Source organism: Primulina tabacum, chromosome 7, assembly GCF_025594145.1.
Source record: "Primulina tabacum isolate GXHZ01 chromosome 7, ASM2559414v2, whole genome shotgun sequence".
NCBI classification, from domain to species: domain Eukaryota; kingdom Viridiplantae; phylum Streptophyta; class Magnoliopsida; order Lamiales; family Gesneriaceae; genus Primulina; species Primulina tabacum.
The window spans coordinates 40,936,843-40,954,015 of NC_134556.1; the positions used below are offsets into that span (position 1 = coordinate 40,936,843).

General features: G+C 33.8%; 1 protein-coding gene across 2 annotated transcripts; it reads left to right on the forward strand.

The window, feature by feature from the left end:
* Positions 1 to 287: 287 nt before the first annotated feature.
* Positions 288 to 13,504, forward strand: LOC142552162 (nuclear pore complex protein NUP98A-like). 2 transcript variants are annotated; one of them, XM_075661810.1, is made up of 13 exons: positions 288 to 447; positions 891 to 959; positions 2,511 to 2,810; positions 5,951 to 6,508; positions 6,647 to 6,874; positions 6,964 to 7,601; positions 8,569 to 8,656; positions 8,763 to 8,823; positions 9,662 to 9,800; positions 9,937 to 10,056; positions 10,166 to 10,346; positions 11,251 to 11,310; positions 12,598 to 13,504. In XM_075661810.1, exons 2-13 carry the CDS (start codon positions 944 to 946, stop codon positions 13,299 to 13,301), a joined length of 3,093 nt encoding a protein of 1,030 aa, XP_075517925.1. In that variant the 5' UTR covers positions 288 to 447; positions 891 to 943; the 3' UTR covers positions 13,302 to 13,504. The 2 variants fall into 2 exon arrangements, with proteins under 2 accessions (XP_075517925.1, XP_075517926.1); XM_075661811.1 differs by having other exon boundaries at positions 9,940 to 10,056.
* Positions 13,505 to 17,173: the final 3,669 nt, after the last annotated feature.

The window sequence follows — 17,173 nt, forward strand, 5'->3', positions numbered from 1 at the left end:
GAAAAAATAAGAAACAAATAAGAATTTGTATATAAAATTTAAAAATATAAAAATCTATCATAATTTGGCGGGCCCAAACGGACTCAACCCGTTTGGCCCGACTCCAAACGGGCTGCTATTTTATCAACCCAACCCGATCAATTTTTATGGCTAGGTGGGCCGACCCGATAGACCTGACCCAATTTGACAAGCCTAGATCCAAATCTACTTGACAAGCCTAGATCCAAATCTACGGAGCCATATCCGACAATTGACCCCACCCCCAAAACCCTCGTATTTATATTCAGCCTGGTCTCGCAGTTTGGGTCAGATACAAAATCGTTCACTGTTCACTGTTCACTGTTCACTGTTTCCTCAGCCTTGTTATCACGCAACCTTCGCTGCTGCTGTAGCTGCTTCAGCCGGTGGATCGGCCGTGGTCTCCTTTCGTTTCCTTTTTCTTCTCAAGTACGAGGATATGGACACAAAATGCATACTCTAAATTTCTATCGCAGTTTATGCTGTAATCGTGAATTTTGTTGAAATATATACATGTTCATACACATCTGGATGAGGATCCACCATCGTTGTCGTTGTTCACATCAAATTGAATTGGATTAGGGTTGGGTATCATACCTATTAACATCCTCTCAAACACCCAATTATCGTTATTGTTTGAGAATCGACTTTTTAGGGCAGGGTTGGAGGAGTCTATGTTGGTTTTTAGTTTTGGTACATTGTCATACTAGGTTTTATCTATTCATTCGAATGATTTGAATGCGACCTGTTTGGCACGCTTGTTTCTCGCTATTCGTGTCTGCCAACGAGTTTCTTTTTTCATATTTATGTTATTACCCTTAACGTTGATGCTTTTCTGGCACCTGTAAGCTTTTTGTTTACTTTCTTTGCAGTTTAGATTTACAATCAACAAGTCCCCCTACTGGTTTTACTTAGCAGGGGAACAATGTTCGGAAGCAACCGTAAGTTCAAGTTCCCATGGTTTTTATTTTTGCATGTCCTTTGAACTTCTGTATTGCCGTGAAAGGTTGCTCTTACTGTTAACTCGGGTCTTATTTCATCTCCCTTATGTCTCACTTTGTTTGGAACTCTATGTAAATGTCTGTTCTCTTTCATCAAAAGCGAAGTATGATCTGGATTTTGGGTGCCGACTAGGGGACTGTTATTTCGAGTTTGGTTGAGATTTTGGATTTTCAAGATGGAGACATGGAGTGATCTATTTCAATTGGATACATGCATTATTATGCTTAAAATAAATCAGAATTTGTTCAGATAATTATCATAAAGTTTGTGCGAGGTGAATGCATGACAGTAGTTGGGTTATTAAATTTGATTTGAAGTATACGAAACCTTTAGAAAATAGGAGCATAATCAGGACCACATTCTAGTTTCCAATTTGAGTTTTCCTTTTTTGATGGTTGTGAATTGGGGTGTACATCAGCTTGGCTTGGACAGTTTAGATTTCAAAAAAATAAAAATAAAAACAACTTTTTTAGTTTTTTGTATTTTACGTAACCAAAACCGAACCGAAGATTTATAAAAGATGAATCAAAACTAAACTGAACATTGTGGTTTGTTTCAGTTTTAGATCGCGATTTAAACCAATTTTTTTTCATTTTGCCTATCTTTTTACATTTTTTTCATTTAAGCTAATATCTCATACCATTGGAGACATTGATTGGATAACCATTAAGATGTAAAAATAGGGTCAAAAGAATTTACTATTAAATTTACAATTGTATATTCTTAATTTGAACACCGCATTAGTTAAAAGACTACTGTACTGTATTTACATAAGGTTCATGTACCATACATCATAGTTTTAATGCATAAAAGAGGCATATTATTTGGTTTAACACATCACATAGACATTGTTATTTTGGTACAAACCATTGGGTAAAGTTTGAAACCGAATTTTACACCAAACCAAAATTTTGGAAAATCATTGTCTTAGTGATTTTGGTATTGGATTGCTTTGCACTTTTCAATTTATCATGCACACCCTTGTGAGAGATAAAGATTAAAAAAATCGCTATTCTTGATTTTACTCACCTTTTGTGTCAATTTCTGGCACTATGTGGTAAACTCTCGGCAAGATTAAACGCGTCATGTGGCTGTGTTGCATTAATTAATAAATTTTGGTTTAACATTTCAAATCAATTTTTAGATTAGGAAGAAAGGTATCCTTGTCAAGCTAAATGGCATAGGGGTTACTTGATATTCATTTGGAAGTTGGAGCCTAATTTGGCATAGCATTTTCTGTCATATAAATTGTACCGTGAGTTCAGGCTAGAACTGTAACTCACATATTGTTGGCTAGTTGGCTAATACACGTACACCTTTTGACATTTGCTGTTTATGGCCATCTTAACTATTGCTAGTTCCTTGACGTTACTAGCATAAATTGCACTCGAATAATTTAAGTTTTAATGCCTCTGTAAGCGATGAAACTCTAGATTATTTTAGTTCCAACTTGTAACTTACATGTGCTAAGTATTGTGGTTTTCCGACAGCTTTTGGGCAGTCATCCAATAGTCCATTTGGGTCACAGCCGGCATTCGGGCAGACTACTAATGCAAGTAACAATCCTTTTGCTCCCAAGCCCTTTGGAAGCACAAGCCCTTTTGGTTCACAGATCGGAGGTTCAATTTTCGGGGGCATGTCTACTGGTGTATTTGGTGCTCAGTCTTCTTCTCCATTAGGTTCGACTTCTGTGTTTGGTGCTTCTTCTTCACCTGCGTTTGGAAGTTCAACCCCTGCATTTGGTGTTTCCTCAGCTTCGGCTTTTGGAAACTCATCTTCTGCATTTGGTGGTAAGTGCACCAATACCCCATGTGTGACATTGTTTCAACAGCTTGTAGCAATAGTTTTTAATGCATTGATATACATTCTCTAAATGAAACAATGTCATTAGTTGATAGCCGCATTGTGAATTGGTTTTAGCTTTTTATTGTTCCTGTTGATATGTGAATGTCTGTCTCCCTTATTTTGGTGAGTAAAAAAGAGTTAGCAGAAGGGGGAAGGCAACAAGGTTGAGGTTGGAAGAGGGGCACCTAGTCATTATTTCTCTCAATGGACGAGTTCATGGGTTATCAGTAGACGTGACCCACAACTTCCAAATTTTGCCTTATATGCTTTTGACAAGCTCTGTAGTCTGTACATCTCAGAGAATGGTCTAGTTGAGGCATTCTAGCTAGAAACGTTCTAAGACCATTGTTTTAAAATATGCATATTCTAGTTTCAACACATGGAAAATTAAGGAGTCAGTATTCTGAATTTTAACTTCATCTTCATTCTTCAATACAAGTTTGCTTTATGATAAAGGATTACAAGTGTACTTGCCAGATATATAGAAAATTCCAATTATGAATTTGGATTTTATATTGTAAAAATAGCGTTTTTAAATAAATGAATCACAAAATTATATATATAAATGGCCAATCATATTCTACATCACCATCAATGTTGGTGCAATTGTTGTCATTCATTTCAAGCACTCACCTGTCAATAATTGTTAATTTGCATCAATATTTTGACGTGTATGCCGTATTTTGAGGCAGATTTCTCTCATTTACATGCCTGTGTAGTGCCCAAAAATTACATTAAATGCAATTGTAGTCTGTAGACATTAAATGCAATTGTAGGCATTTGCTGTTGTGGTAGATCATGTGCTTCCTTGCAAATTAATTGAGGTTTTGAATGATTTTCCCTATGCAGGTCTGTGGTTCTTTTATTCAACCAAACAAATCCATGTCTTACTATGGAAACTTGTCGAATTTCTAGCTACTGACGTGTTTGTTTCGAAAACCAACATGCCAATACATGCTATATATATTTTTTTGTCTTTTCTAAAAGTTCATTATCATAATTGAAAGATATTTGAGGTGATCATGATAATTTCCAAAAGTTCCAACACATATTTAGCACGGATCACAAAACTTGTAAAGGATCGAATATTTTATCCCTACTGATGTTTGCATTGCATATAATTGAAACATATGTTATTATAAAAATCCTCCAACTCTTCTTCATCGCTTTGGGAAGTTTGTTAGAATTTTTAGCCAGCTTTTGGGAGATTGATGATGATATACCGAAATTTGAATTTAATATTTGTATGTTTGTTGTCCTTTGTTTTTCCTAACATTCATTAGCTGTTGATGCCATATAGTTTTTTTGAGGTGGCGTGATTTGATTTTGATCCTGAGAATCCTACCATATCCTGATGATATTTCCAAATTTTCAATCATATCTTGAAAGAGTAACAAAATTTTCCTTGAAAACAACTTTTTTGTCATTTGTTTTGATCATTAATAATCAATAAAAAGAATCTAATTGAATGAACTGTTTAATTTTCTATCTGGCGAAATGTCAAAATGAAAGTAAAAAATATAATTGATGATGATTGGAAGAAATAATTGACCTTGACACTCGCCCATCCCCCCTCCTTTTGTTTTATTTTGAACCTTGTTTTTATGTTTCACAATATATACTCATGCAAACCAAGCATGAAAAGCTGTTTAGGCTGACATGTCAAGAAAAAATGTTTTTTTCCCTTTTCTATGAGAACGATTAGGACGAAAGTTGTTACTTGGATTTCATGATGGTTTGAATTTGTATATCAGAACTTTTATTTTGATATTGCTGCCTTTTTTGGATTGTGGCAAGCCGCATGGATTTAAGATTGTTAATGTCTCTGAAGTAATCACCACCTTTTCTTGTAATGAGTTAAGAGAGTTTAATATTAGGTATCAAGTTTTGAATTGTACTGTGGACATTTCAGCGCTAAAAATATTGTAAATTAAATTAAAAATAAATTCTTTGTTTCTTCTCTGTGATTTGGGAATTCTCAAGATTTTGTAGTCTGCGCTTGGGTGCTTTGATGACTATATTTTTGAAAGTTCACATGTGTTTGTATGTCTCCTTGTCGTGTTTTCTCACTATGTAGCCACAATTTATAGCTATAAATGGAACATCTGCCATATATGTGAGTTTCATTGTGTCAGAGTTTGATCTTGATCATGAAAATAGCATAAGATTTTTAGCCTTCTTTTTTTAAAAAAAAAAACTTTATTGCCTTGCCTGATTTGATCATAAAATAATTTTAAAAAAACTAAGTTGAAATAAACTACTTAATATAGTGAATTCCAAGGTGAAAGGGAAATTTTTATTTGGTACTTAGAAGGTATTATATAGATGGTAGCACAATCTCAACGAATGCCCGTTCCTGAATTATTCGTTGTGGATGTTTTCAGAAAAGAGTGCTGTAAGGAAAACAAGTCATGAATTTGTTTTGTCTGACAATTTTTTTTCCTGTATCGCAATTTGTTCCCATGTGTGATAGAAGGTCATGCAGTTTAGGCTCGAACATTGAGGACACTGCCTTCGAATTTGTTAGAAAGTTTTGACCTGTGTGCCAACTGGTGTCATGTATCTTTTTTTTTAACATCAAAAAGTCATATCACTAAAATAAAAAATATGAGTACGAATACTCTAGGCATGCCGAGGAGATCTACAAGGATGTTAAATCCTTTGAACCAACAACTCACTTGACATCTAACAAAAACATATTACTCAAATTATAATACAATGATGAACAAAAATCTGTATTTTCCAAAAAATGTCTTCAACTCTCTGTTCTTCATTCTCAAATAGCCAACGATTTTTGGCACTCCAAATGTGAAATATGACTAACTGCCATAGCCATGAACCACATCTTTTACAAGGAGGAAGTCCCTCAATAAATCCCTCTGAAAGTTTTAAGTAGTGCTTGATGAGATCCCAGGATTTTGATCATGGGTCCTTTTTTATCTGGTAGACACTTTCATTCATGTCAAAGGAGTGCCAATTTAAATCTGGTAGACTACGATGATTCATGCCAAGATGCCTTGATTTTTTCTATTTCTTTCAGCAGCTGTCTTCTTATTCTGTTATATATATTGTGTTGGTATTATAGGTTCTGGGGTATTCGGGCAGAAGCCGAGTTTTGGTGGTTTTGGATCTAATACTACTCAAACAAGTCCATTTGGAAGCTCATTTCAGCAAACACAACCAGCTTTTGGCAGCAATCTGTTTGGTTCCTCAACACCATTCGGTGCTCCTAGTCAGCCTGCATTTGGTTCGTCAAGTAGTCCTGCATTCGGTGCTTCGAGTACACCTGGCTTTGGTGCTACCAGCACTCCGGCCTTTGGTTCTACTGCAAGCCCTACATTTGGCAGCACAAGTGGTGGGTTTGGTGTGTCGACCTCTCCTTTCGGATCAAGCACTCCAGCATTTGGTACTTCTAGCTCTCCAGCATTTGGTTCCATAACCACTCCTGCTTTCGGTGCGGCAACAACGCCTGCTTTTGGTGCCTCAACAGCTCCTGCTTTCGGTGCCTCAACAACTTCTGCTTTCGGTGCTTCAAGTAGTCCTTTTAACTTTGCATCCAGTCCAACATTTGGTCAATCAAATGCTGTATTTGGAAGTACCCCATTTGGAACATCATCCTTAAGTGCTCAAAATGCTTCTTTCGGTAAGTTGCTTTCATGTTCTCTGGTGGTAGGTTTCTGGATTAAGTATCTTATTTACCTCATATGCACTTGTGAAGTTTCGTTATTTGGAATCATCATGGCTGTAACTGAACTTTCACTCTCATGCAACTCCTAAGCAGGATCACAAACTACAACCTCCACTTTTGGTGGCTCTGGTTTTGGCCAGTCTGCTTTTGCAGGGCAGCGAGGCGGAAGTAGATTAGCTCCCTACTCATCAACTCCTGAGACAGATGGAGCGACTGGTACACAACCCACCGGCAAACTAGAATCTATTTCGGCCATGCCAATCTACAAGGATAAAAGCCACGAAGAACTTAGATGGGAGGACTACCAGTTAGGAGATAAAGGTACTCATCTGTCTGACACTTGATGTTTCTAGAATTCCTAAAGAACTTGTTGCATTCATTGTTGATAATCCTTTCTTGTTAAAAAACAGGAGGGCCAGCTCCTGCTGGACAGTCTACTGGTGCGCTTGGATTTGGTACCTCAAGTTTTGGCTCGGCATCTGCTCCTGCATTTGCTCAATCCTCTGCTGCTCCTTTTTCATCTACAACACCTTCCAATCCATTTGCTCCAAAAACCACCGGGGTTTTTGGCAGCACAGGGTTTGGATCTTCGCCGTCCTCCACTTTTGGCTCTTCCCCTTTTGGACAGTCAAATACGTCTAATCCTTTTGGTTCAACAACATCAGCAACATCCTCCTTATTTGGATCTACTGCTCAAACATTTAGAGTTGGTACCTCCCCTTCTATTTTTGGCAACTCCAGCACATCGGCTTTTGGATCACCATCTATCTTTGGCCCGACATCATCACAGGGAACATCATCTGCATTTAATACCGGCCTGGGTTTTTCCAATACTCAGTCTTCCCCATTATTCCAGTCAAATATGTCTACGCTAACACCAGCAAGTTCTCCATTTGCACAGACCTCTTCCGCCTTTGGCCAAACTGCCCCTGGCTTCAGTCAAACAAATTTGTTTAGCACACCCTCAACTGGTTTTGGTGGCAATATGTTCTCGAGCACTCCATCATTTCTAAGTAACACCAACCCTCTGGGATTTGGCCAAACAACTGTGAGTTATGCGCACATCCCTCGAAGAACTGTAAACTAAAGATTGGTAGATAATATTTGTAAAAACAAATAGAACATGCCTATTGCTAAGATATAGAGAAAACTTTGGTACTTATTTTCTCTCTGCACTAATGGAAACCCATGAGCAAAGAAGTTCCCTGGAGACAAAATCAGAAAAAGAACCATTCAACAAATTTATCACTATTCTTTCAAAACAAGTAGGAAAATTTCGCAGTACGATAATTTGATCCTAGAAGTCCTTCAGATCTCTTGGAATGCATGGTTGCTGCCATGCTGAATGAGAAGAAACGTACGATTGTGGGAAGAAATTATTGTGCAGAATATTGATGGAAGTCTATTTAAATGATTGGTTCTTTAAAAAAATTAGTCGTGTGCTGCGAATTTAATCAATTTAATTGTGTTCTGGGAGTGCATCTACCTTACATTTGTTTTGTTACTTTCTCTGTCATTGGGATTAATTAACATCAGTTCATTATTATTAATTATGATGGATTGCCACAGACCCATGCCACTGTACACTCTAAAAGTATCTCCCTGGCTGCATCACATGATGTCTTTTCAAAAACTTTCTGGGTTATTAAATAAGATAAGTTTGTTGAGCTTGATTTGACCAGATTATACTCGAGTTTGGAAGGACTAGTTTAATTTATGCCTACTTTTGTGTGCACACTTGTATGCTATGCTTGGAAATTTTATCGTCTGTGGAATCTGCATTTTAGGGTGATGTGGATGCTAAAATAGGTCTGATTGGTTCAAGTTATTTCTAATAGATAGGTAGTGAGAACTTGTTTTTTTAATACCGAAGTTATCTCCATATTTACCCAGGAATTTGTTCAATACGTCAACCTGACCTATATGTTTTCATATCCCAGTTTTTGCTCACATGTGTTGAGAAGGTTTATTTCTAAAATTTAGTTTTCTAAACTGTTTTGTCTTTTTATCTGTAGCCATCTCTTTCTAGTCCATTTCAATTGGCGCAACCACCTCAGAGTTCCGGTGGTTTTAGTTTTACCAACTTTGGACAATCTCAAGCAGGTTGATCAGTATTTAGGTTTTGAATTGCCTATGACATTTTTATTTGTTTTTCATTGTCGCCTGGAATTACGAATGTTACTTTAATTGATAATTTTGGTGTATACAGCTGGAACAAGTGGCTTTGGAGGCACCCCTGGTATTTTTAGCCAGAGTGCGTTTGGACAACTGTATGTCAATTTTCTTTCATACTTTGGTTCTTGTCTGGCTACAGTCAATTATCTGGACATGATAAAAACTGGAACAGTTTGATTCACACACTTAACATTGACAGCAATTGTTTCGCAATTGGAGAGTGTATCTTTTTCCGTTACCTATATTGACTGTTGGATTATAAATACATACTGAATCATTCCATTAGTGGCTAACGAGTTAAATCCATTAAGATCAAATTACATAAATAAATATCAAATGATATATCAACAACCAAATCTTAGTGTCGAATCTAGACAATAAACAAACACATGCGTTTATAAGGTAATGAATCAATCAGACATAAGCAATAAGTTTTGAGCCAAGTGATTTTATTTGGTTTGATTTTGACTCCTTAATACACATTTTTATGTTCTTGCATTGGTTTGATATATAACTGGGATTATATGTGAACTTAGTCTTATTGTAGCAAGCTTAAGTGCAAAACATTAAATGGATTTGTAACCTTGTTCCTCCGGAAAGCTGATTTAACTCTTAACTTTGACAAACCCATTTCCTTTCCGTTTGAGTTTTCTGGTGTACTGTAGAATATTTGGCAGAACTATCAAGTTCAGAACTTAATGAAAGTTGACTTTGCTTCAGTTGTTTTTATTTTGGACTTGTCTTATTTATTTGGTATTTTGGAAGAAATTAATCATAGACTTGGCTGATTGTCCAAGCATTAATTTTTATGACCTCAAAACTTGGGCTTAGATCTTGTGAATTTTTAAAAACCAGGAATTTTAAATTGTAAAAGATAGAAAAAAGCTTCTCAGATTTATTGGATTTTAAGTATGGATTGCATCTGCTGTACAGGTCAGCTCCTCAGAGTGTGGTAGCTGCACAACCATCGCCAATTGTAAATCCTTTTGGAACTCTTCCAGCAATGCCACAGATATCAATTGGGCGCACAGGCACTTCTCCTTCTATTCATTATGGAATTTCTAGCTTGCCAGTGAGTATTCTGGTCTTGTGCTTCGCTAGAAAAATCTTGTAAAGTGTTGTTAGTCCATGTCCTTAAATTATTACAGAAATAGATGAGAACTTGTTCATCCAAAAGTTTTTGCTCATCTACTAACTGCAATTTTCAGCAGATTGTTGAGAAACCAGTTCCTGTGAGAATATCGTCTCTGTTGACGCCTCGACACCTTTCCCAAAGGCGTGTAAAGCTTCCTATGAGGAAATATCACCCTAAAGTCGATGGTCCAAAGGTTATAGTAACTCCGTGACATTCTTGAATGCTTAAAATATGGTCACTGCAGCGTGCTTTATTGGGCTCTGTTAGGACTCTCTCTAATTTTGTATTTTTCTCCTGATCAGGTGCCATTTTTCAATGATGGTGATGAAGAAACACCCAGCACGCCAAAAGCAGATGCCCTTTTCATTCCAAGGGAGAATCCCAGAGCTCTTGTAATTCGTCCGCTGGATCAGTGGCCTGCTAGAGCAAATACGGAGAAAACAACACAACCGAAGGCCACAGGCACTCTTGCATATGGAAATGGTAAACACTATAGTTTTGTGCTCAAATTTATAGATCTTTACTTTTTAAATATTGATATTGAATGTATTTTGGATACTTTTATAGTTTCCTCTCTGGAGTTTTACCAACTTATAATGTATGTGATGGCATTTTAATTCATGAACAACATACATGTGGAGTGATTTTCTACCTATACTCCACTGTCGTACATTTTTGTCTCCCGCTAAAAATGATTATGGTTTTACAATAGGGGAGTGCTTGTTGTTATTAATTGGATTCAAACACAGTATTACTATAGGCAATTTTGGCAGGGTGATGGGTGTCTCACTTGTACGTATGATCAACTAGGCCCTTTTGTCAGTATAGTAAAGTTTTGGGAAGTTTCTGTTTATCATTTAACTATCATATGCTAACATACAAAAGTGTGCATTATTTCTTCAAAAAATTTGGTCACCTCAGGTAAACTTGATCACTGGAATTTGTTTCATGCATTCCATCTCTCCCTAATAGATTATAGGTCCTGAGCACTTTAGATTCTATGATGAGGTTATCACTCAAATAGTCGATACAGATTTATAATAATGAAGCAGCGGCACTTTCGAAATTGCAGATTGCACAACAAACGTTAATTGGATGGCTAGTGGTTAATGAACATCTATATATCTGCCCGTCTTGATTTGGAAGAATCAATATTGGAAGATCCATGATACCCATGTATACTTGAAAAACTGAATAACCTGTGAGCAACATGGCTCCAGGTCATGTTGATCAGAATGCTGTTGTTAAAATTTCATTGGCTGTTGATTGTCTCAGTTAGATAGGATAAGTAAAATCGGGTTACATTCAATGGGTGCCTTGTTTCTACTGAGATAATATTTCCTTCACTGTTTCACTTATTTCATATCTCCCTAATAATTAATTACAGGTAAACTTCAGAATGATGTCTCCACTCTAATAAATGGGCAAAAGGTCCGGGATAAAGACGGTGAGTGCCTCTTGCTGATATCTTTCATGTGTTTGATATTAAAATTTGCATAAAGCCTGAATTGTTGAAGGTGAAAGCAAACAACAGGACACTGAAGAGTTGATACTGCTGTTAATTTTAGCATTACTCGTTTGCATACTTGGATGGAATAAAAACCAGTTAGAGTAACTTGTGTTTTATGTCCAAGTGACTTATAGTTAATTGTTGTGAAATTTCAGTGACTGGATTGTTTCGTTAAGCATATAAGAGTTTAGAAGAGAAGAAATTAGATTTTTCGTGTGTTTTAAGAATGACTATTCGCAAGAGAGTATTGTTGCTGTTTCACAATCTCTTATTGCCGAAAAGAGTTGAATTGAGAAAAAAAATATATAATAGAAATGAATTTCCAAATTGTTCCAAGGGTGAAGGGTCTTATTTTGTTTGCACTGAAAAGAGTTAAAAATAAAAAAAACATTTGTAGAATTGAATTTCTAAATTATCCCAAGGGTGAAGGGCCTTATTTTGTTTCCCCTATCCCCTTGTTCTTTTGATGGCATGTTTGTCGCTAGTTATTTTTTCCCTGGACTTGTTCCTTGTCTTTTTTTTTTATGGGATTATAAAAACTTGGAATTTCATACACATGCCGATACTTTTTGTGCCAAAAAGTGAATCAATTGCGCTGCAAACTCAGCGCAGCCTTCAGCTGAAATCTTAAATGAAACCTTTTATGCTTGCGTTTTAATCTGAATTAAATTTGACTTGGACATGAGAAACCGTTCCAAATAGAATATGAGTCTGTCTGGAATGCACCAAATTAATTTAATTTTGATCCATTGATGACTGTCATGTCCTTATACTTTAGTCGCACACTATTTTTTGGCTTCTATACTTGTGGCTTAGTCCACTTCAGAAACTATGTAGATAAAATTCGATTATATTTAGAAAATGGAAATGAGTTAGATCACTTGAGCAGCATGTCCACTCTTACTCTAAAAGCTACATAACAAATGTACAGCTAGAGAACACAAGCACTTTTAGCTCTTATATCATAACAAGGAGTTATCTTGTATTGTAGTTAGAAAAGGTGCTCCGGGTTTAGTCTTGTTTACGAGTAAAAACCTCTGGGAATGTCATGATTACTTGGAACAAATTATACATTAAAATCTGGCCTTTTGAGTAGCTTGGATGTAGGTGGGGAGGTTTCCTACTATATTTGGTTGTAGTTATTTGAAATGGTGCTTGTCCGTATCTTTCTACAAATTTTTCTGCGATCTTCTAGACTGAAGTGGATATCTGGTTACAATTCAGCTTCCCCTGCTGAGCACTCTGTGGAAAATGGTGTGGCTAATGAGCAAGTTAATCCTGTCAAACGGAACCCAAAGACAAATGTGGTCCTTGATGGTCGTTCTACAGATAAAGGGGACTCTTATATCACTCTTGGAAGCCATAGAGCTGGCGAAGCCGCTATAGTGTTCGAGCATGGAGCCGACATTGAGGCACTGATGCCTAAGCTTCGTCACTCTGATTATTACACGGAACCACGAATTCAGGAGCTAGCTGCGAAGGAAAGAGCTGAACCAGGTTATTGCCGCAATGTAAAGGACTTCGTTGTTGGAAGACATGGTTTTGGTAGTATCAAATTCTTTGGGGAAACAGATGTGAGAAAGCTTGATCTCGAGTCTCTTGTTCAATTCAACAATCGAGAGGTGATCGTATATATGGATGAGAGCAAGAAACCTCCAATTGGACAAGGCCTCAATAAACCTGCTGAGGTGACCCTTCTTAATATAAAATGTTTTGACAAGAAGACTGGTCAGCAATATACCGAGGGACCAAGGATCGAGAGGTATAAAGAAATGCTTAAAAGAAAAGCCGAAGATCAAGGTGCTGAGTTTGTGAGGTATAATCCAATCGAAGGAGAATGGAAGTTCAGGGTCAACCATTTCAGCACATACAAGCTTGGAAATGATGAAGATGAAAATGATGATAATCTGCTTGATGCCATGAGATGACAAAAAAATCGACGCGTCCATGTGCCGTGAATAGGGAGACAAGTTTGTAAAATCTTATAAACTGAGCAATCACAGTGTCTGTCTTAATCGAGTTCGAGCGTGTGTTTTTCATTTCTGTTATTTTCCCTCTTGAATTCGTCTCTTGATGTTATGACATGGTTGAACAGTGTTTAAGTATTTAAGTGCAAAACTAGAATGCTGTATTTCTGTGCCTTGTTTGTTATATATGCCTGATGGATTCGAACCGTGCATGTGAACGCCCTTCGCAAAATGCTTGGACTTGGGGGACCATTATTATTTTTAATTCGTTACATCCAACGAGTTCGTAAACACTGGGATAATCAACAATATCAATCAAAATATCAGTTTTTCAATTTACACTTCTTGAATTTCGAAAATGTGCGTACATTTGAACAAACCTTTATTAATTTTGTTAGAAACTAAAATTCATGGAAAAATAATAATTACTAACACTATTATATATTTATATTCCAAAAATCGTATCAGATTCTCCTCAGAAACCAATTTCTTATGAACATGTGTACTTAAATGGTAGATAATATATAAATATATATCTATATAAATATATGAACGTGAATTGTGAATTTACATAAATATCCTTACCTTCATTGAATAGTAATCATTAATACATGTTTTCTTTTTCATATATTCTTTTAATAATAATCATTAATACATTTTTATTTTTTTTCATATATTCTTTTAATAATAATCATTAATACATTTTTATTTTAAAATTTAAAATTTACCTTTTTCATATATTCTTTTAATAATATTCTATATTTATATCTCTATTATCCTTACCTTCATTTAATAATAATCATTAATACATGTTTTCTTTTTCATATATTCTTTTAATAATAATCATTAATACATTTTTATTTTTAAATTTAAAATTTACATAAATTAATACATGTTTTCTTTTTCATATATTCTTTTAATAATAATCTATATATATATAAATATATGAATGTGAATTGTGAATCTAAATATATTTACAATTCACATTCGAGATCAAATTCACAGAAAATCACTATCATAATGTTATAAATTGTTAGTATTACGAACATTAAGGTAATAATTAGAAGACGAATAGAAATGAGTGTGATTAAATAAAATTAAATTGTTAATAAATATTAAGGTCATATAACACATTTTTTTCCCATTTAGAATGTAGATATATTTAGATTACTTATGTATCAACAAAAATACGTGATTGATAGAAAATATTTGTATGTAAGTGATTTCATTGCAAAATTTAAGTTATTTAATCAATTTTCAATATATGATGCTAAATACATATTACTAAATAATATATTATCTATTAATCTATTAAATATATGACTTTCATTTGTGAGCTTACTATTATATTATTTTTTTTGTTTTACAATTTGTCATGTTAATGGTGTTATTTAAGTCATTTTTTATCTTAGTTTAATAAGATCATTAATAGTGTATTTAACTCAATCAAACTAATTATTATTTTAATTTACTTTTAAATTTAATTTTAATTACTTAAATTTATACATTGCCGTCAAATAATAATAGGAAGACAAAGGGAGATGAGTCGGATTGAATAAAAATAAATTATTAATAAATATTTAGTCAATTTTTTTATAAATGATGCTAAATAAATATTACTAAATAATATGCTCCATTTGACCATTTTGTATTCTTGCAATGAGAGGAGTTTTTTTACCCTAGCGTTAACATGTTTGATTGTTATATGTCATTTGTATTGATCATGTAATTGTGTTTGGATTGTTTATGTGATTTGTTTGTTTGCACAAAGAAAAGAGAGAACAAAATCAAATATCCAACAAAAATGGTTATTTTTCAATTTTTTATTGTTGATATATTTTGTTAATTTTTAAACACATAATGCATGTTTTCTGTTTGCTTAGATTACTTGGTTTGAAGTGACTTAGAATATATTAAAAAAATTGAAATATTTCTTCATTTTTACATTATGTATCAGAATATCAAGAGATAATATTTTTTATTTATTGGGGCAAATGTATTTCCAAACTTCTGTCTATAAATCAATATTTAAAATTTTTATGACATTATTTATATTCTCTAATCAATTTGTTTTATTTAGATTGATAGAAGGCATTTTAGTTTGAGTTTTTATGTATTTGCTTATATTATTTTTGTAATATTATTTATTATGAAAATAATAGGTGAACTACAAATTTTGGTAGGTCTAAGAATCCTCTGGTGAACGACAAATATGGATAAATTATTAAAATATATAATATCCAGTAGATTTTTGGCATGCGATTTTGTTCTAATTCAATGATTATGCATGATTCTAAATTTTTATTATATCACAAGTTAACACATGCCTAATATTTTTCTATGGTTTAAGAAAAATTGTGTGACTTCCTTCAATATTATCTCGATATATTTCGAGGTGACAACAAGATTGTTTTTGTCTATTTTTTTAGTCAAAGTGTCTAACCAGCTAATTCATAACATATATGATGGTAGCATAGAAAACCCCTCGTCGAATAAATTCACTTAGCCAAATATTGAAATTCAAATAAAATTCTACAATATTTCATCAAATTAATTTTGACTATCATAAAATGCTCATGAAATCTAAATGGTTATATTATTAGATGAGAATCATGAGATATTGAATGAGACAAATACTTTGACATATATTTGAATGATATCTCATATGCATATCTTAATTACATTATTCGTATCTCTTCTCAAGATTTTTAAAATACAATAATTAATTTTGTATATCGTTCCACAAGATATAAAATATTATAAAACAAAATATAAACTCGATAGAAGAAAATTTGTTTAGTTTCAATGAATAATATAATATTATGTTCTAAACGCAACAAATGAGATTGAAACTATATCATCCTCATGACATGATGCACGCAATCACTATTTCAAAACTTCCAAAAAATGACGATCAAGATGACTTTCTTCAATTGCGTCAAATTAAATGAGGACACAATTCTAAGATATAGTCATTTGAAGAGATTTCAAGTATTTTTCTCACAGTGATTGAGAAATAGTTGTTAAAAATTTATTAAGCTTATAGCTATATGTTGATAATATTGATACTAAATATATAAAAATGATATCACAAATATCACAATATTTGAAGAAGATGCAACATCATTCATTGGTTATGTTGTTGAAGAATATATATGTTATACATATTTTTAGTCACAAGTGAAAACTTATCACGAGTAAAGCATTTTTTCTTAAGAGTTATAGTTGATGATTGTCAAAAGCGGAAAAATCATTTAACAATAAAAAAATAGTCGGGAAAATAAGATTATCAGATAAAAACAATGTAAAAAACATAAAAAATGGCGTGATAAAGAAGCAAACTACGAGCATGTCAGATCTCCGATAAAGATTGTAAATAACATAATAGATGTTAAAGACGATCAGATACTTGCTGAACATACCAAAATAGTTATATGCATATTATAACAAACTACGACAAAGAGTTGTTGAGTTGTCAAAATCAACCAAGAAGCATATTGGAAAGTGTGTCAAGTGGATAAGATAATTTATCTGATTCATATACCGTCTATGGTCATGATTTTTTATTTTTTATGGCTTAGTTTGTTTCAGTTGATAAATGTTATTAACCATGTTTTAATTCATTTAAATATTATCAAAATTTCGTACATATATGTTCAACAGTTTAGATTTTTACGTGCAACGCACGTACGTTTTTCTAGTTACCATAAATAAAACAATAATATTAAAACCTCGAGCCTAAAAATATAAAATTAGTTACTTAAATTTTATAAACTTGTATTTAACGACAATTAATGTACACAATAATTTCAACATCATTTGTCTTGCTAATT